Source organism: Denticeps clupeoides, chromosome 4 (genome assembly GCF_900700375.1).
Source record: "Denticeps clupeoides chromosome 4, fDenClu1.1, whole genome shotgun sequence".
Lineage (NCBI taxonomy): Eukaryota > Metazoa > Chordata > Actinopteri > Clupeiformes > Denticipitidae > Denticeps > Denticeps clupeoides.
In genome coordinates this window covers 16037617-16059999 of record NC_041710.1, presented here as the reverse complement: position 1 = coordinate 16059999, position 22383 = coordinate 16037617, and the positions used below count along the sequence as shown (strand labels likewise).

The 22383-nt window shown below is 39.6% G+C and overlaps 1 protein-coding gene across 1 annotated transcript in view; it reads right to left on the bottom strand.

Moving 5' to 3' along the window:
• pth1r (parathyroid hormone 1 receptor) overlaps window positions 1–22065 on the bottom strand; it is a 43499-nt gene extending 21434 nt beyond the window's left edge. Inside the window, exons 1-3 of the mRNA XM_028977848.1 lie at window positions 21820–22065; window positions 21274–21699; window positions 1593–1695 (exon numbers count right to left, since the gene is read on the bottom strand). Coding sequence (XP_028833681.1) covers window positions 1593–1695; window positions 21274–21348 — 178 coding nt within the window. The 5' untranslated portion in view covers window positions 21349–21699; window positions 21820–22065. The remainder of the gene's footprint in view (window positions 1–1592; window positions 1696–21273; window positions 21700–21819) is intronic.
• Between the last annotated feature and the right edge of the window lie 318 nt (window positions 22066–22383).

Below are 22383 nucleotides of genomic sequence, written 5' to 3'. Positions count from 1 at the left end.
TTTGAAGATCATCTTTGAGAAGAAAGTGGAAATAGTGCACCACCAGGACTGTTGGAGATGCCTCATCACTCCGGGTAATCTATAGACTGGGTAATGAGGGCATCAGGGAGGCTCCCAAGAGACTTTAAAAGGCTTTTCCTACTATTAAAAACATTCAACATATTCTGGTCTGAACAGTACAGTAGGCTTTCAAATGAGAGGCAATATTTTTTCTCAATACAGTATAATGTAAAATGGGCCAGCTATCTAGCATGATGGGGGCAGCCTCACATAACAGAACTAATTATGGAGATGATGTACAGGAGTGTAACAATACAACTTACAGAAAATATAATTTACAGGCATCACTTTTTAAATGGTTTTACAAAATGTATTTTGCACATAAGAACTAAATCAAAATGTCCATGATAAATGTCCAAAATAAAGGCCCTACCACTTGATAATAAATTTAATTTAAGTAAATAAATATGTTCACTTAAACTTCACACCCAGCAGATCACCAGACTACAAATGATTCACTAATGCTGACTGTCATCATCCCAGTAAACCCACTAATCCCCATCTATATGGATTATATGGATATGGGTGGAAGGAATTTCACTTGTCAGACCAAGGACACAAACAACATGTTTTCTGTAGCTGTGTGGAGGCTCCCTAACAGAACAATGCAAATGTCAAATCAACAAAAACAGTGATCTTTTTCCCCCAGGTATCACACGTTTATTGATTTCTTTTTATTCATTTGATCTGCCAAATCTCATTGTTACAACCATAATAATGAATGGTCCATAATACAAAAGTATCTTCCAATAACATTGGGCTCTCTGCCACGACATTAATTTGAAGTTCACCTTCTGCATTTCAAGCATACAGCAGACCTAACTGCAATATGGCTTAACGTCCCTGAGTGTCCCAGTTACAGACTCTATCTGAGTCCTACAGAAAGCTCCTGAAAATGAAAATCCCTCAAAATATGACTACAGGAATGGCAAGAATTTAAAACATTGCAATTATTTATAATTAATTATTTCAACCACAATGTTTTAATGATTTAAATAATTCTTACAAATTGGCTGATTTAACAATAAATAAGAAAAAATCCACTCTATAGAGTTCTACACTATTTAGTTGCAGCACTCAAGGTTGAACAAATGTGGCCTTAAAAACACTGATGTGACAAACTGTGACTCGCATTACAACACAGGCAGCAGGAAGACGATTTGAGGTTGGAACAAATTGTGGTGTAATTGGAATTAGAAATGCATTCAGCATGAGTCTGAATGAGACTAACAGTTTGAAATGGTTTTTAATCCCCACCCACTTTAGGATTTTAGATTACATGAGAGATATCCTGTTAGCAAAATGATAGGCTTTCACTTGCCACCACCACATAGTCTGTCATGGACTTAGTGGCTTCTTTCATGTCAGGATGACACAGGAATGGAATTCTATGTTGCCTGAGTTTATGATGCCAAATCTTGTGAGCCCAAATGTTAGTTGACATCTGGATTTAAATAAGCTTGTGTGCCCAATTCTGCTTGTGCCTTTGCACCTTAACTGAAGTTAATGAAGTAAAACAACCAATATCTTACCTGTGACCTTGTGTTTGGATTTGATGGCTCTCTCGCATTTTCGCCTGGCGTTGACCAGCAGGTAGATTTGCTCCTCTTTGGTGAGGACATCATCAGCATCAGCCTGTAGGAAGCACAAATAATTTTTTTTTCATCTGTACGTTCTGCTCAATAACTGCTCCGATATGCAGCAACAAAAAATGACGATTCATTTGCCATAGTGGGACACATTTGTCGATCTGTCATCACTGCCACTGATTAATGGCTTAAAGCATTTGCACAGTTTACACAATTGGTGGCCTAGTGGGTAAGTAAGAGAACCCATAATCAGAAGGTGGCCAGTTCAAATCCTGAACCACCCATGTGCCACTGAGGTGCTTCCCAGGTGCCCACTGCTCACCAAGGTGATGGGTTAAATGTATTTTGTTGTGTGCACATGTGCTGTGCTGCAGAGTTTCACAATGACATAATCACTTCACTTTCACTCCTCACTTTCACTCAGTTACAAAAGCAACATCAGAGCATAAATCAGTGTGGCAGCTTGTTGAGTTTGAATGATTTTTTTTTTTTTGTTCGCCTGAGCTTGAGAACGGGCTACAACCTTCAGTCTAATTCCACATGATTTATGTAAACTGTTAAGTTGGTAACACATTCATATTCCTGTCAGAGGGAGGCTTTGGAGAATTGTGTGGTCAGGTGCAGGCCTTGTGTAAACAGGATCGTTTTCGTTCTTTGTTGATAGACTCAGCTGGACGTTAGATGATCTAAGCCTCTCACCAGGCGACATCCATTAAGCCCTAATCTGATCTGACTCCAAGACAAGGTGGCCAAGAAGCGGGTTATAAAAAAAAAAAAAAAAAAGGTTACAGCCTGCATTTTGTCTGAATGACGCATTCTAACCCGCCTGCCTCGGAACGTGATTGGAAGGATAGAAGTACTCTGATGCAACTGATGGAGAATCAGATAACACACATATATTCTCCAGGAGATGAAAGGAAAGAGCTGATAAAACGCTGCAGGCCAACGTTCCGGAATTTAGCTGAAAAAAACTACAAAATAAATAAATAAGCACAATTCTTACAGAGACTCTGACATGTCTTTATCACTAGCTGTGTTTATTTTGCACATTTATTCGCATGCAAGGTGTACACCCGCTGCCCGGCCTGTCTGTCAGTGACAGGTTTTAAGTTCTTCTCATGTCAGTGAAGTCACACGTTGGTGAAAAGTAAATACGCTATTTTACACCAGTCTAGCAAAAATACAAGTAATGAATAGCCCCCCATTTATTTAGCAGCTGAAAGGCAGCGCATGGCTCGGCCGGACTGTGCCACAGTGTGTTTGGATATGATAATGAGAACAGCATTTTATGGCGGAATTTATCATTCATAATCGCCACCATTTCAGAGCGGCTGAATTCTGCGCTGATAAACATTTTGACCTGAATCAGAGATTCTGCACAAGCCCACAATAGCATTTTAAACAGATGCTGTATGAATGAAAAATACATATATATTCATATATCCACCGAAATACCAAAAGACAAATATTACACAACATTTTAACAACCCAGATCCTGTGGAAATTATGCTAGATATTTGTTTATTATGATAACAATTTAGAAAATAAATTCTAATAGACTAACTTTGTGGTTTATGGCTTGAAAAGTCTGTTGTATGTCTGTATTTTTTGTAATTTAATTGCACATGCATTACCTGTTTTGATGAACGAGAGCTATTTTAGCAGCTATATTTTGCTTTTCTGCAATGTTGAAAGAAGAATTGTAACCACAAGTGCTCTGTTCTTCTGTTTTTAAGCCTGCCATTACACTTTTCCATTTTCCTGTCATAAGAACTGCACTGCCTGGTGACACTGACACTTTGTAGTATTTTAAAGAAATACAGACATTTATTTTATGTTCTATTCAAAAATAATAATACACAAGACAGTTAAGAAAATATATAGAGGCATATATTCTAAAAAATAAATTAAGTAAGTTTCCTTATTTACTGTTATTTAGTATTTTACTTAACTTCTATTATGTGAGTATCATATTATATAAAATGTAATTTTACACAACCTTTGTAAAAGAATACCATGTTCAGCCTGGAGAGTAACGTCATCCACTTCAGAGAAGCACAACTCTTGCCTCCTCCTCACAGCCAGCTAACTTTTAAAGGATGCATCAGCAGGAAACCACTCAGCAGGCGCTACACCGGCGTTTCTGCCTGAAGTTCGAAACTGACTCCGCTGTGTGCCACAGCGTCACCACCGAGGCTCCGCAGAAGGTGTTAATGTCAAACTGATGTCAAACATGTGGGAGCCGTCAAGCCAAGTGCAACACTGCAAGACGTCGATGTGTTTCCACAGTCCAGTGGCAAGGTGTTTTTGGCCTTGTCTTAAGTTGTTAAGACAAAGTCCGTGATAAAAAAGTAAATCTGAAAGTAAATCAGGGCATGCCAAGGAACTTCATTTAGGGGGGGGGGGGAGAATCCAAAGAAACTTGTTTACAAAAGTGAGTTTAATTAGATGAGCCTCTGCTCTTATCCATTCTCTTATTAAACATGAGGTTTCCTAAGCATTCTGAGGAACCCAGAGTCTTTTAATCATGGTTGTCTCTCTGGGGCTATTCAGCCATAATGTCTGCCGAACGACAATCATTAAAAAAAGCTCACCAATCAGCCCCGTGGAACAGCCAGCCCTCCATTGGTGGAGCTGGCACTTGTGTCTTCATTCAGGCAGTTTATTTTGAAAGTATAATATTGATCTTACGAATATATATGACTGCCGTGGAACCACAGCACCTGAAACCATAATACTCGATCCATCAATATTTTCTCTGCTTTCAGGTAGGAAATAAGGAAGTCCATTCTGAGCCCTGAAAGGAGGCACAGAGGGAAGACATTTATGGCTATTCCCAGTAAACAACCACAGATGGAACAACATTTCACCATGAGCAAATACGGGGAGATACTTCTTATTTGCTTTTCTGGCTGCTCCAGTATAGAATGTTCCATCGCCTATTCCAGGGCAGAGAATATAAATCACATCAAATTACAGACCAGTGTAAAATTATGCAGAGGCCGTGTTAAAATGCCACTAGAGTAAGTAATATGCTTGAGTTAACCTTGAAGAATTAACGTACAATGGAGTGCCGATTTGTGTGCAGACCAAGTCCCTAGCGGCATGGCATCAGTTTTTCCCCACAATCAGCATTCACTTTTCAGCTATTAAAGACTAGTTGGCTGAAAGCAAGGATAAAAAACACAATACAGATGCGACCCCTGAACTCAAAAAGTGAGGAAACAGACGACAAGTCTCGATGAGCCCAGAGTGAGTTGGTGTAGGAGAGGGAAGTGAAGACAGATGGGAGAAATGCTCTACCTCCAAAACAACAATCATGTGCCCGCCATCGCTCTTGGCCCTTTCACCGGACGTTAACGCCAGCCAAATTTCAGCCATTGCTCTACAGGGCAGGACCACTCTGCAATTAATTCGCTTGCTGTGTTGTGACACTTCCCGTTGTTTTCCTCCCATCTCACAGAACAACGAGGGAAGGGGGAAAAAAGTCAAACAGACGGAGGGAGACACTGATGTTTGGGCTTTATTCAGAAAAAGTCTTTGTAAAGATGTCAGCTGCTGTTTCGGGAAACACAAGCCAGATGTGAGTCAGTGAGACGAGCGAATTTATTTTTTAACTCGCACACACTTCAGGCATTTCCACTACACTCACACAAACACACACTGGCATCCTGCGAAAGTCTGATACGCTGACAAAAGAAGAGCAGCGTGCCTGGTGCCCTGCTGAGCCAAAATGATCGTCTGCCTTTATATCAAGATACAGGGGTATCATTTTGGATTAAGCCTTCCCCAGAGGAGGATCACGGGTAATTAGTCTGCGCCTCACAATTATTTTAGAAAATGACTGCCTCCGCTGGCTTCACTCCCAGCCACTAGAGTAAACAAGCATCCGAAGGTGAAGCGTGCATGCTCTTATTTACAGCTTTTCATTCAAACACACAGTCTTCTTTCTGTAGAGCCCACTGGCAACAGGCCATGAGTAAAATGACATTTTTTTTTACATAAAAAAAAAAAAGTTAGATAGAAGCACACACCACATGATTTAGCTTTGGGACGTTTGTATGTCCTCTCTCTCTTTCTCAAAAAAAGTAAAAATTAAACATATACAAAGTATTGCTTATGCAGAGCTTGGTGCATGAGGTTCTACCTCAATGATACACAGATTAGTGCTGAATCGGGTTTGGTTTGAAACAGTTTGGATTAAAGGTTTTATTCCAGAATTAATGATGACTGATTGTAATGGAAGGACCTGAAGATCCCCCTGTGCAGGACAGCTGAGCAGTGATGGTGGCAGGGAAGATGACACAAAGTAAATACATTGAGGAATAAATAATACATAATAAACAGCCAATCATCTCTCTCACCTAACTAATAACTTGGGCCAGCCTTTATAGGCCTGGACCATACCATTTCTCTGAACAAAGTTTCCAACAGTTTGTGATAATCTAATTGCCCACTCATCAATTAATAAATTGCCCTTTAAAACATTTCCTTAAAATACTGACATTAATTTATAACTAATTTTGCACTGTTTCCACTCCCCCTCTGACCCAACACCATTTGGTTATCCTATATGACGATTCAGAGTACTGGTAACAGCTCTGGCTTTTTCTTTTTTTTTTTTAAGAAATATAAAATAGGCATGTCAGTAGGTTCCTAATGATCAGCAGCATCACACGCTGACATTGCCACCATATTGTGAGTGGCTTGTCTGAAAAAGAGACAATAAAAACACATTGACATATGATGTTAACAGGACAACATCTAGTGGTTCTGTATAATATTTTATTATGATAAAAATGTTTCAAAAAGTCAACTTCCTACAAAAAAAAACTTCCTACACTTATACCACCCCCTTCTGATCACCAACATTAAATGGCCAACTAACTGAACAGGACAGGACATGTTGGCTAATGTAATGATGTCTTCCCTCTCATACAGTCTAAATTTACATGTGATAAATATATGACATGCATACACACACAATATGGTAGACTCTCTCTGAAGGCATCAAAACTATGAATGAACACATGTGGAGTTATGTACTTAACAAAAAAAGGTGAAATAACTGAAAACATGTTTTATATTCTAGTTTCTTCAAAATAGCCGCCCTTTACTCTGATTACTGCTTTGCACACTCTTGGCATTCTCTTGATGAGCTTCAAGAGGTCGTCACCTGAAATGGTTTTCCAACAGTCTTGAACCCCAAACCATCTCGATTGGGTTCAGGTCTGGTGACTGTGGAGGCCAGGTCTCCACGTTTTGTTAAGTACATAACTCCACATGTGTTCATTCATAGTTTTGATGCCTTCAGTGAGAATCTACAAATGTAAATGGTCATGAAAATAAAGAAAACACATTGAATGAGAAGGTGTGTAAAACTTTTGGCCTGTACTGTGTATGTGTGTGTGTGTGTGTGTGTGTGTGTAAGTACATAGCTCCACATGTGTTCATTCATAGTTTTGATGCCTTCAGTGAGAATCTACTAATGTAAATGGTCATGAAAATAAAGAAAACACATTGAATGAGAAGGTGTGTCCAAACTTTTGGCCTGTACTGTGTGTACAGGCCACACACACATACACACACACACACACACACACACACACACACACACACACACACACACTTTAATGCAACCTACATTCATCCACACTATTTAGTCTTTAAATGCAGTTGAGTCATAAAAATCTCCTAATGCTCATTTGGTAAAGAACAGGAAAACAGGAAGAGATTAACCTTCTTAAACCCTTATACCATATTCTGCTGTCTGCATGCATATTAAATGCTTAAGCTTCAGACTACTCTCTCATGTAAAATATATGTTTAAAGAGTTCAGAATGAGCAAGATGGGACAAATGGAAATTTTAGTCAATAAAGCAACTTTGGCACTAAATTTCATTCAGGTTTATTCCCAGCAATCAATAGCATGAGAAACTGGTTCACTCTGCTGGCAATCAAGTGGCTGTTTCAGTCAGGCAAATGGCACTATCAAAGGAAAAATGGCTGTTGCAATTGACCCACCATTCTGCACAGGATTTGTCACACCATTGTAAAGTGTCCAAATCATGTGACCTTTTTGACTCATTTAAAGCACATGCCTGCTGTCGCCCCAACATATTATTTAAAGTAACAATCTGTGAAACATGATGAATCTGTTCTCAATGGACAGGGTAACAGTTCTTGTATGAACATATCACTGAAGCAGATAATCACTTCACACTCCATTTTAAATTGTATTTCACGGAACGTGCCCTGGAAACAAAGACCCTCTGCCTAAAAAATTGGTAGCACCCCCCTGGCTGAGTGAAATATGGCTTACACGCTCCAAAGACCCAGGTAATAGCTGGTCTATTGTTACTGCAGATTAGCATGTCAAATCTAATTTTTTATCTCTTTTCATTTTGTAATGAGCTCTTCCTTTGGCTTTATCAAGCAGTGGTATTTAACAAGCAAATATTTGGTCTCTAAGAAATTAATGCTTTTGGCCACCTTCAGAACTTCTCAACTCTCTGCCTGACATAACAGAAGCAATGCAAACAGCTCTGGAAAAAACAGACCAGATTCAGAAGTTATTTAGCGCACCATTTACTGTAATATGAATTGTGAAAAGCTCTTCAAGTTATAAAAGAGTATTACTCTTGAATATAAAATTATAATGATTAATGGGTCATAGATAATACAAATGGATCATCCATGAGTAACAGAATTAAACTAAAAGGCCACAGGTAAAATTAGCTGTAAATTAAAGGTGCAAGGCATAAATCTTTTTTTTTTCCTAACTGGGTTATTTCACCCAGTATTTTCCACCCTTATTATAACCAACAAGAAAATTTGCTTAGACTTTTGATTAAAAAAAAAAAATCACAATTATGAGACAAGATCCAACAATCTAACCTTTGCATAACAAGCTAATCATAGTTCAAAAAGAATAGATCTTTGAGGTAAGATCTATTGTCTCTTAGCCTCTGTTTCCTGACTAGATTTTGCACTTTAGTTCAAGCAAAACATTCTTCTTACTTTTTTCAGTGAACAGGAATTGGCCAGATTTTCTTTGGTTCATTTCAGGATACAACCACCAAACATTCAATCATTTTTATTGCAGGAAAAGAAATTTATGTGTTATTGACACTGAAATGCTGCCTTCAAATTAAACAGCTCAATGACCTTATGTGTCCTGATGAAGAAAGGAAACATGTGTGCAATACTCCTGCATGAACACACAAGGCAAGACATCCCTTTGGATATCACACTTCATCATGTGTATGTTGAGAATATTGACATTGCATTATGGGAATTACTTTGACGGTATCACTCAACAGTTCCTTCCTTGTTGCCATTATTTCAAGATCAGGATTATTTCTTTTTTAACAGAGAGGGGGATCTTATAAATTACCGTCCTACTGAATCTTGTTTTTAATGGAAGGTTTGCAATCTGGAAAAAAAAAGAACTTCTGACATATTGCGCCGCATGAATGTTTTAGGGGAGCCGGTTCTTGGATATTATAAACTCTATGACTCAGTGCCACTCCTCTTCAACTGTGCAATTTGCATTTGATGATAAAAACCAAAAGCCACAAGACTGGTTGTCCCTTGGAAATGCTTGCAAAACCACATTCTGACTTAGAGCAGCATTCAGCTCCTAATTATACCCTGTCCAGGCCAGATACAGCTGAAGAACACAAGTTTGTTTCACGTGGAAACATTGTGTGTTGCCGACATGAACTGGCCTCTCCCAGCTCTGTTCCCTTTAATTGAAAATGGAGCATTTTGCCTTTCATGTTATATAAGAACTTTAATAGACAGTATATGTTCTGCTGTCCAAAGTCATGCCACAAGTGTATTTTAATTTTCATCAAAAGCTTAACACACTAACCATGGATATTTTAGGACAATCAAAAACTTGGCAGTTCATGTCCTAATGGAGATTAACACAGTCAAGTAAATTAACGGGCATACGAGGAATGGTAAAGCATGGTAATGATGGTCAAATTGTTGCCATGACAACAAGTAATACTATACGCGTTAAAAGGAAGCATGTCGAGGCTCTAGCACATGGACCATGATCCTGACGAGACATGCATTATCTGGATTACGCTTTAAAAATATATTTTACAGAGCGCTGCTTCTATTTGTAGATGCTGTGCAGATGTTCTTTTGAGTCATATAATGTAATGGTAATCCCATATTCATCTTGTTTTAGAGGCATCGCCACAGTGCTAGCAGACCAGCCATTTACATGAATATCATCAAGCTAGAAGAGGTCACTGATGTAAAATAGGTCACTGATGTTAAATTCTAAAGGTCAGGTTTACATTAACTTTTGATAATGCTGGGAGATAATGCAAAATATTTCTAAAAGTCACTTGACATAGATAACCTTGCCTTATTGGAAGTGTTATCATGTGTGACATTTAGCTGTAATGGAATAAACTATGCTGTGGAAAGTGATACCTGTTTTCCATGACAGCATGCTAAAGAACCACGATTCATGCGATGGTGTAATTTATGGTACCAGTGTGATGGAGAGCCATCCATTAACCTGGTCCTCAGTCTAGTGCAGACCTGAAATAAGTTTCCTGATTGCAGTTATCAGCTTGCTAAACATTTTGTTCCTAGGTGCACGTATACAGAAAGTGTGTCTATATTCTTACATTAATAATTTTAATGGTTTCCTTTTGCAGCCTTGGGGAGAAAATATTTCATCAAGTATTCAGTGGACCAAGCATTAAGGTGACCTTCCAGTCCAAGGCAGATAGGTATGTAGAAAGTTTGTTTTCTTTCCAGCTCTGCAGGTAAGTCATAATGGCTCCATGAATCTTTAAAAGAAGAAACTTTTTTTGGTACTAAATCTTTTATAACATAGCATAGCATAAGTGACTGGAAAAGGTAGTGTCCAGTTTCATCATGTTAAAATCCATTATTCTCCTGTACATTTCAAAGAAATAGCTAATGAGGTTTTTGCAATATGATACAGATTTATTCTCCCAAATTACACTCCCAGATTTAGCAGCAGTTGCATAATTAATCTAAATCTATGGATTATGATTTATGTTTAGAAAGAAACACTGTCGTAAATAACATGATCAAAGACATCCACCATCTCCCATAATGCATTGCTAAGCTGAAATACAATTCACAAAACAGAATTACTGTAATATTAATAAAGCATGACCCCCTGAGGGAATTTGCTTCAAAAGTGATAGAAACATTTAAATCTAATGTGAATTGATTAGATATGTGTTTGAAAGTTGAAAGGGTGATGGTTACCTATTGTGAGTGATGTCCAAATAACAAACCTGGGACAAACCTTTCTATATGGCCTCTGTGTTCATTTGTTCCTCGCTGGAAATTATTAATTGGAATTATGTCAGTTACTAAAGTGATACCTTACACCTCACCAAAAGGCTCTGACATCCTAAAAGAGACCCAAAAATTCATCCTCTGGACTCTTATGACTCTTATCTACCACAAACTAAACACATTTTTTTTTATTCATTATGCAGGTCTTAGTGAAACTGGAAAACTCAGGTATGTCTGTGAAGATTGACAAAGTTCTGTGGATGCAGAATGAAACGTCTCTACATTTAAAGAAAGAAAGTCAGTACCTGTTAAAATATACTTATTATAACCAAACATGATTAAAGCTGGTTATGGCTTGACTGAAATTATTATTAATGATTACAATGATTATAGCTGCTTTTCCAAATCCTACTTTCTTTCTGTAATCATTTTACATCATTGTTTTTTGTGAGCTTTGGGAAATAGAGGGATGATGGGATGACTTGCTTATACCAGGAGAGCACCAAAAGAAAATGTAATTTCCAATAGTAAATAACCCATATTATTTAGGATATTTTTATATTATTGAGACTACTCTGTGAGGGTGCTTCAATTAACAGGCTTTGTATTTCCAAACTTTAAAAAGGGGAAGAAAATCTCCTCCCGTTTAAGCTATTTCCATCCAGTTCTAATAAGAATCCTCTGCAATCAACGTCACATTGTACTGAATGAAAGGGCATACTGACTAACGCACCGGAGCTGGCAGTCATCCCACCTACAAGATCCTCCTGGCTGAAAAGGTTATCACAAAACAAGTGTTCTTCAATGACATCGACGCTGTCAATGAATTACTGTTATTTTTATTAACAGGGATATTAAAACTCACCAATTAGAAGAACTAAATACAGAACATCATGTCATCCGCCCTGCCAGCCCATTTTTCTTATCAAAATATCTCCAAAAGCCTTAAATGCAGCTATTAAATGTAACAGCAGTGGGCAACGGGCGCCTCTGTCGAGAAAAATGCTTCTCAACGACTTATTGTGACTTCCATTTTTATGGGAGGTGAGATTAACCAGAAGAGACAGAGGACCTTTTTTAAATGTAATGCCACTTTCCCATGGGAACATCAGGTCATGCACTGGATGTGATTATGGCTGAATGAACACCTCCCTGCCCTGCTGTTTCAACGTTTCCTTCCAGAACAAGCCATGGTGTGTTCTTCCAAATACGATTGGAAGGGTTTTCAACACTACTCCACTCTCGTTTTAAAAAAGACTTCACTGCGTACAAAATTTCAAAATGTAACCAGACAAAAACACATCTAGTGAAATACTTCTCCTCTAAGTAGACATGGGGACAATTGTACCGCTGGGTTGTAAGTGCTCCTGTGGTCTAAAAGCGAGAAACATTTAATAAATGATGCAGAATTCTGCAGTAACCAGATTTTTTTTTACTAATTATATGATAGGACAGCAAGCTCTAACTGCAACACACAATGCATGTCATTTTTAAGTGTCATGCAGCTTGGCGGCTTCGCGAAGGTTTCTCGCTACATCTTTAATATTAATGTGGTTCCGCCTCCTCAGTGTGTGGCTGGATAAGTGAAATTGTGTATAACAGAGCCAATGTACAAGTAAAAGTGCACACTGGCATCAGGCTTCCAACGGCGCCAACATGACTGCAGTTTCTCAGCTCGGCCTGAAATTTGTGCAGCAGCAGCTGATTAAGACTGTGGAACCGACATCCAGTGGCCAGTGGGCCTGCCCGATAATCAGGGGGTGGCTAATTGTGCTAGGTGTCTATCCCTATCTCCTCCCCCTTGATTAGCTTCTTAAAAAGGTCTTTGTGAGTGGACCTTGTTGGGAAGGTCAAACAGAAGATAAACATTTGAGAAATTGTGCAATTAATTCAATCAGCGCTATTTCGCTGCCTAAAACTATTAGGATAAAAGAGCAGCAGAATAACCAGTTGAGTGCTGTTGAGTCTGCGGGTCAGGAAGGGGAGGGCATTTTTGGAGAGAATCCACAGACTTCAAGAGCTTATCTGAACTCTTTAGTGTTTGCAGGGATCCACGGGCATCTTTGAAACATGTCATTGGGCCCGTAGCTTGTTAGTGGCAGATGCGAAACAGGTTGAGAGAGAACTCTGAACCACTTCTGCAAAAACAAATGACTAATATTCCCTTACCAGCTAATCTGCATATGTAGAAACTTGTCCTATGGCAATGCTGAAGGCACAAACAAAAACAGACTTTGACTCGCCTGGCCTAATGAGGGACGCGCACACTCTTTAAATTGGTGGAATGGAGTGGAATCACTCAATATTTGAAGTTAAAGGACAAATAAAAATGTAAACAAATTATGAAAGTCTTTCTTTCTTTTGTTAAAATTCATAAAACATACAAGGGCTGAGGTAACATTTGCAACATTTGGCATGTTTTGGCATGTTTGTCTGGTTTGGTTTATGCAAATTTTGTTTAAGGGCAAAACAGAAGTAGGATGGTGTGAATATGTGTTTTATTTTAATGTATTCATGGCTGTATAAGCCCTGACTTAGAAACCTCATTCAGAAGCAGCTGGTCATTTGATGGAGGGACCGTAAAGAGAGTGACAATCATCGGATATTATCACTTCCATGTGTCTTTTCAGCCCAACAAAATGCCATGTTGGTGCTAGATTCAGATGTGAAAGTGAAGTGATTGTCGTTGGGAAACATTGCAGCACAGCACATGGTGACACAACGAAATGTGTCCTCTGCTTTTAACCCATCACCCTTGGTGAGCAGTGGGCAGCCATGACAGGCGCCCGGGGAGCAGTGTGTGGGGACGGTGCTTTGCTCAGTGGAACCCAGTGGCACCTTGGCGAATTGGCATTCGAACCAGCATCCTTCTGATTACAGGGCCGCTTCCTTAACCGCTAGGCCACCACTGCCCCACTAAAATATGGAGTGCTTCATGGATTTGCGTGTCAGATATCATAGTTGTACTACATTCCTTGTGTGAATCTTTTGTGAAGCTTTTGTACTGTGAATGAAGTCAAATATGAGCCATATTGGGAGGGTTGTGACTGTGTGTATGTAATGGGATCATTTGGTGCTCCTCCAAGTGCCCCGAGCTTCAGAAATCAAAGTTCTGTGGTGGGTATAAAGATTTTCCACAGTTAGACTAAACAGTCTTGGCTCTGTTTAGGGTCTTTTGTAACCTGAGCAATAAACGTTCACCATATGACATAAGCAACTGTGGGAAAGCTATTCTGAGAACAGAGGTGTGTGAAAGCAGGAACATGTGAAAATGATGTAGCCGTGAGAAAAGACTAGTATCCTAAAGTTATGTAATAATATGTGAACATTTGGTGCAGCTTTTATTTCTTTAGATCAAACAGCCCCCTTTTCCGAAACATTATCATGATACACTTAAGTGTATATTGGGTCTATTTATAGCTCCTGTATAGCTAGACATTATACATTCTTCCAGCATTTAGTTCTCTAATCCTGCACTTTATCCAAAACCCACGCCCCGTAGTCTACTCAACAAGCATTTGATTTGAAGCCATCATTCTACTAAATGCACAACACAGACATTACATGTATTCTATCAGCAACTTAAACATTTTAAAGTGGCAGAAGTTTATCAGGGTAAAAAGTCAGGCTTCATATCAACAGGCAGGAATGTGAACTCTGAGACACTGATAGCACACATTTACTGTACGTGGTCCCTGCACGCATTAATGTCGGGCCGCCGAGACGGGGCTGCGTCGAATAAATGAGACCCTGTGTTTTCCTACAACGTAACTGAGGCCATGTTCGCAGTCAATGACTCACTCACCCAAACGTTCGGCCTTCACTCGGTGCGGTGAAGAGAGGGCTGCACCGAGACCTGGATCGTGAAGGGATTCGGGGACTGATTCGTTGTATCAGCACCATGCGCCATCCCAGCAGCCCCCAGAGCAGAAAAACAATTCATTTGACCTGAATTCTAAATCTGCACCTGGGAGATGCTGGCTATGCACTGGAAATGTCTTTCAATTTTATAAACTCTTGCCAGCGTGTAAACATCAGGACCATGAGCTCAATTTAAAGCCCATTTAAAGACACATTGAGCCTTACGGTTAATTCTTGCACCCATTACAGCTCAGAGTTTGAAGCGGGATTTGAATTGGCTAGTATTCTGCCTGTGCGGCAGAGTTAGGATTTCTTAACTCTACACTGGAAAATCTGGAGCAGCGCAGTGCATACTTACAAACCCCATAAGCCCCAGAGGTTTGCAATGAAACTAATAAAGGTCCTTTTAAGAAATCCTCCCCTCTCACTGCAATAAGGCCCCTGCCAAGAGGTTGGCTCAGCCCGAATGCAAAACTGTATCACCAATCCAATAAATAACAAGATCCAGGATTGCTGGCTGTGACAACAATCTCTGCACCTTGTTGGAAATCCATTTTTTTAAAGCCTTCGTCAATGCTGAGTTAAAAGGCACATGCCATCTATCTGTGATGTGAGCCGGCATGCTTGAAATGCAAATGCAAAAATGGGTGTGCGGGTTGAGTGGGCAGGGAACTGCTCATAGGGAAGTTGTGTGCATGACAATTTTCACATGTCAATGCAATTTAGTCAGGCTGTGAGTTAAAATATGCAGGAGCACTTGGAATTTCAGGACCATAAGATTGACTGGCAAACGAAATGAGGAGACAAGAATACAACAAATTATCTTTTGAAGTAGTCCAGCACAGCGCTGTGTGAAAAAAAATACTATTAATTTCCTTCTTTCTGACTTCTCATTCTTTTTGTTCAAATGAGTCTTGAAAAAAGTTTTTAGAGATGACAAGATGCTAAATATTTTTTTTCAACTTTCGCTTTCATAATCAACAGCTCCATCTAGTGGTCCCTCATTATATGAATATGAATGAGCCTCTGAAAACAAGAAGTTTCTATTTGTTGTCTTGAGGACCTGAGCACATGGCAAGAAAATATGCAAATTGCTACGAGAATCTTGGTGAAGAGAGCTGATTAACCTCACAGATTGTATAAAAAAAACTCTCAACATGCTATTTCAGAAAGAATTTCAAGTCAGCAGGGCCAAATTATCAAAAGGTACATTTTTAAAAATAATGTGCACTTCATAGAAATGGCACTACCTCATGGTACTTTATGTCCTTTTGCACATGAATTCACAGTTATGCTATGATATTAGTGAGTATGTTGTTTGTGAATGTGATCATAAGAATAGTGATCTGTTTGCATAATTGCCTAGGTTTTCAGAACAATCACAACATTCAAGCAGATGAATAATTGCACTGCAATAAATATTTGCCGTTCTTTTATAGCATCAGTATACATTTATATTATTTCAGCATTAAGAAATTGCACAAAATGTCACACTGAACACAGCTGTAGATAATCCCCCAGGATCTTAACAAAAGCATAACATGTTACAGAACAATTTAATATACTACTAAGAATAGTGCATCTGATGTTAGCCAATCAATATGAAAAGTATGAAATCAAGGTAACTATGTGCCACTCTATGAGCCACATCTAAAAAAAACACAAAAAAATATCACAAATGCTGCTTCTAAAAAGCTGATTTCCTGAGGCCTGACAATGTGATGCAGTCTCAATTGTCACAGACAGCCATCCTCCCCACATAAGTCTCACAAACATTTGTCAACTGTCCACATGTGGCAAGAACCACTTTCAGGCTTCAACTGTTCCAGATTAAGTCAAAAGAACAGATTAGTCACTCTTTTTAAACCACATCTGACTGACACCCAATCAACTTAATGTCTTGGGCAAAAATGGTGCCATTAACTAGTTCCTTCAAACACTATGTGATTTAAATATGCTCAGATGTCAATAATGTAGTAGGAAAAATGTGCTATTTGCATCATACAGCATGTTATTTTTTTTAGTTCTTTCTTTCAGTCCAACTAGACAGGGTTAGAATTTGTATTTTTTGTATTAACATTTGACAGTATGGAAATCAGTATGGAAAAGTCTTACTGAGCATCTCCGAACACACAGGCAACAGCACTGGCTGCATTTTACCTTCTCAAAACGTTTAACCTTCCCAAAGAGGCATTATAAAGGTATTTGTAGTTTCAAAGTCACCTTGCTAAATCTAACTTGGAGATAACATCATTTTCTGGAACAGATAATTAAACAATATTTAGCGTGGGCATGTACAGCAGACTGTCTCTGAAGAGCCCTGTCTCTTGATGTAGTTAGCTTCAGAGGAGAACATCCAAAATTGCACAGGGAAAATATTTCTCATTAAATTATCTGTGTTGGCCGTGACACCTACTTAGGCTGCTGTAAAAGTGGCATTGAGTTACTCACACTCCCACATTCTTGAGGTGGAACTGTAAGAAAAAAAAGCCAAGGAGGTCAGGGAAAGTCAAGTAAACAACGTTTTCCTGAGTTAAACACTGCCATCGTATAGCCTTACCAGGCCAGTGAAACTGAAGTCTGTACTATGAACAGGCCGGCTCTGCAGCTGAGTCATGAACTTTCACTCCAGTCTGTTGAACGTGAGACAACTAGCTAACAATTAACCAGTTTTAGATGGAGAAAGCTGAGAACTCGTTTTTGTTGTCTCCACACATTATAACTGCGACAGCTTCTTATTACGCAGGACAGAAAGTCATTCCATTGACATGTACATGTGAATGGAATTTTACATGAATCCCCAGAATTTTCAGGATGAGTGTGAGAGTAATGTACTTTTCCTTCGGAAAGTGAGCGCTTAAAACACTTGTGCCTTTCTAAAATTACATGGATGTATAGTTTTTCTTAGCTCACCATATCAAATACCATTTAGAAACCTCCCCCTATTTTACAGAATAATTATTGACCCAAAATCATGTTAATTCTTGTTATTATTGACTATGACTAAGGTACCTAAAAATATCTGTTAATAAGTGGAATATCTACATAAATGCAAAGAGGTCATTTATCAGCAAAATAAATTCCAATGGAATGCTGTGTTCACTCATTTTGATTGATTATTAGAAACAATTTTGCAGTTAATTTTGCAGTTAAAAACACTAAACACTAACACTGATTAAAGAAGCCTACTTTACACTTGCCCACAATGTGGGTTTCTATTCAAAGTGATTTAACGTATTTTAATAGAAAACAAGGACATTTCTGGACATTTCATTGCTAATGAAAGGCAGTTGTCTAAATAATAAAAACAATGCCACTACTGTAACCCACGTTTACACGTAGATGTAGGCCAAGTCATTTTTTCTTATTAACATGCCTATTTCCATAAATTGCTGTTATAGTGCACAGGAAAGTGCTGCGCTGTACTTTTTAATCCATTGACCTCTGTTCACATGCAGGATGTTATTCATTCTGTTAATGCATTCAATTTTGGGATCAAAATCCAAGCGTATTATCCCTGAGGTAAGACATTAGGGAGGTAAATCCTAATCTTCAGTAGCATTTACAATCTGCTACAGATTTATGGATTGATGCCATGATGCTAATTCTTTTTAAATCAAGGTGGTTTAAACTTTCTACCAAATTGTATCTTAACAAGGTTAAATTCTCAATAAATCACCCCACTATCCAGGTTTGGCATAATCATACAGTAGAACTATAAAACAGTAAAGTTTTTGTCACCATTATATTTAATTTGCCAATCCTGTAGAATGCTTACATTGATATCTGCCAGGAAAATGGCAATAATGGCCTTTTTACCGAAGTACCTAATTTAAATGTAAAATAAAAAACAAGAGTCTTTTTAACACATGAATTGGATGGCAACAGATTTACTTGTACTTGAGTAATATTATTGTAAGACAACACTATACTAACATACTTGAGAACAATTTTTGGCAACTCTACCCACCTCTGGTTGAAAGTGCCCGCTGCCACACAAACATAAGCTAACACACATATACACAGTTTCTGAAGGTATGCTGCTTCAGTGATTCATTTGTCAGATATTTTTATTTAACTGAAATCGACAAAGAACTGAAGCATCTGAATGTCAGAATACAATAATTCAACTGACCTTATGGACTGATGTGCTTCAGTGTCAAATTCTTCAAAACAAATCAATGGCCTTGGAATGCAGAAGCAACATGGTATAGCGTAGTGTCCTTTATTCTCTTAGGTGATTATAGTTTAAGCACCATCATGATAAAACACGCAACTGAACCACTGACACTGACGTTGAAGTCCCCACAAGGTCACCAAGCTTGAATTCCAGTCTGATTGCAATCATCACAATTTGTGCCCAGTACAACACACTACTGGAAAGCCAATCAGCAAGGATTCTTGTAGAGGGTCAAAGCTGACATGGTGACTGCAAAAAACATGAGTTTCACCCATTCATGTCCAAAATGGTTGATATGAATTGATTGCGGATTTCCAGCGCATGAAAAAAGGCATCAGTATCGAGTCTCCTTTTTAAAATTAACGTCTTCAGTCAGCCGCACTTTGCAGCAATTACAAGGATATTCATGCTTACTCATGAATACCTCCAAATCTTCAAATAAGAGAAAACATACAGAAAACTGAAAAAAACTGAACGCTCCATTCTCTCCCTAGCAATCTCAACAGCTGTTATACACAAGATATCAAAAAATTAAAATGGAATAATGTAACACAGCCGAAGAGCAAATGTGCGCGTCCTTGATTACTTAATTACTGATTAAATGAACAGTTAGTGATTTGAATATTTGATGACAAATGCGAAACATTCCTATTCACTGCCACACTAAGGGTCCTCACAGCGGCATTTCTTTCTTGATAGTTGAATTGGCGTAGTAAGTTACACTAACAACACAGATTGCCTGTGCTGTGTGGATATGGCATTTTGTGTGAGGAACCTTGTGCATTTTTTCCAACCAAATCAAGCGCTGTGAAAAGGGAATGCAAGCGGTAGTGCAGCTGCTTAGGCCTAAGGAAGTCTCCAATGCGGAGGTATTCTAACCATAAGTGACATTGTTGCCTGTGGCGTCCTCAGTAAACATGTAGTTTAAAGACCAAATATCAAAGGCCTCTGCCGGCGTTGCACTCTGCAGCGCAAACCATATTTCTCAGAGATTATACCTAGAGATTATATTATACTGGCATTTCAGAAATCTTCTCAAAAAGATAACAGTGTGGAGAATCACTGTTATGGTCCCCAAAAAAAAAAATAGCTATCATCGCATATGAGAATCGTTATTTGCAAAATGTTTGACATTCAACTCCACTGACATCTTTTTTTTTTTTTTTTGCAACCCATTTAATCTTTGCTGTGCTTGTTATGAAAGAAACGCATCTGCATTAACATCAAATAACTGTGCTCTGCAGCTGCTGTGACTGAACGGTAATGAAGTGGAACTTGATCATAAAAAAGGGACACAGGCTGCTTCCAGGTAACCAGATGTATGTGCCTGATGTTTTATCTTCAGTTGTGTTCATGTGACTTACTTCTGATTAAGGGAAACGTCTCATGAAGGACAACAGTGCAGCGGTCGTTCCCAATTTTTGTCCGCCGCACACTGGCTTAAAAGGATGTGTCTCTGACTACAGTACATGAAGCTATTTTGCTTCAATTGTGCTCTAAAATGACAAAGAATACTCCACGGGTGACAAAATGGGGCCTCCAGACCAGTGGCAACAACACCGCTTAGAAAGCCTGAACATGCCAAATTAACCACGGCCAACCAACAAATTTGGGAATTTTATCAAAACATAGTAACTCTTTATGTAACACCCCAGGAATGACAACCCCATGACTGCCGTAATGACCGACAGACAGCAGATTGAATCTATTGTAAAAAAAGAGAATAATAATGGTGTGTTGTACTCCAGTCACTCCCACACCCATAGGGCTCTGTTGAGAGCCAGCTGTGCCACATCCCTGCTCCACCACATGACTGACTGGGCACGAACGCCTTACCCCACTTATCAGGCTTCGCTGCCTGTTGAATAAGCAAGGCATCCACAGAGCAAAAAACGAAGCGCACCGCTCCGCGATGCCACATCAATGGATGGGATCGTGCAGAGACCCCACCACACCCTAAACTGAAATAAAGACCATCACACGCGGCATGTGGATTTACCAGATGCCATTTCTACATCTACAGCAGCAAAGTCACAGCGCGTCTCAATGTCCCGACTCAGTGGATGCAAGAAGGGGAGCAGGGCAAATTTATTATTAACAATGGCCATTTATATTTTACATGATTGCGTATTTGAATGAATTAAGAGGCTTAGCTGCACTTCATAGCTGGACACCGAGTGTGAAAATAACTGGAGCACCTTTAACGTGGAACACTCCAATACAAACTCACTGGAAAATGGCCTTTAATGTCATCTCGGGTGACACTGAGCCACAACTTACCAGGCCGTAGACGAAGCTGAGTAGGGACACGCAGAGCAGCAGGGAGAGGTTGTGGATCAGCAAGGTGAATCCCATCCCGAGAAGCCGGTGGAAGCTCCACTTTCACACGCACGCCCGCCCAGGCAAAAACAAAAAAAAAATCTGAAAACTTCTACAATCTGTCTCAGAAAAAAACAAAAAAAAAAAAAACCAAGAAGGCTTGCGGTCCGCAGTCGCCCCAAGACTCAGTCGCCGCGTCTCCGCTGCTTCCCCATCGTTCGGCGCGCCGCCACCGAGCTTTTGCTCCTCAGCATCTGTCTTTTTTTTCTTTCTGAAATTACATCCACATGTCACAACTATTTATGTCCCTCTGCTGCTGCGGTAAGAAGTTCAAATGATTCTTTGTGGAGTAGAAACCGGGGGGCTTTATTTTGGGGTCCTTCCAGCCTGAATAGAGGAGGGGGTGAAGTTGAAAAAAAAAAAAAAAAAAAAAAAAGCTCGATTTTTTCCTATTTCAGTGGCAGATGAAACGCGGCTGTGTTCGGCAGCGAAAGTTAAATATACTACCTGACGGTCCTCTTCACGTTTCCGTACAGGCGCCACACGCTGACGAGAAGCGTTCATTCAGCAGCCGAACTTTGACTTTAACAACTAATAACAAGCGGTCGTGCTCGGTGGCGGTGGGAACACGCGGCGGCGGCGGCGGCGGCTACGGTGCGCTCGAACACGGACAAAAAAAAAAAAGTTCTAGAACAACCACCCCCTCAGTCGGCGTCGCGGCAGCCCGAACGTAAAGTTTCCGGGACGCCTCCAGCCCAGATGTGGCCGACAGCTGGCGCGGCGGCGCGGCCGATATCGATGGAAGGAGGCAGGTATCAGCGGGCCCGCGTGAAGCGCTGCCATTGGTCCGCGCCGCTCCTGCGCGTCGCCGTGGCCCCGCCCCCTCCGCACAATCTCCACATTCAGCGGCCGGGCTGGCCGCTGGCAGCGCGTCAGTGAACTGGCTGTTTCCTTGATGCGTGTAACTAATGAATTTATGTAAATACAATGCGGAGCACCGCTTTTTTAAATGGGCGCCCCGTGTTTTTACACTCGCGTTTCTATGCGTATGATACATATTTAATATTTAAA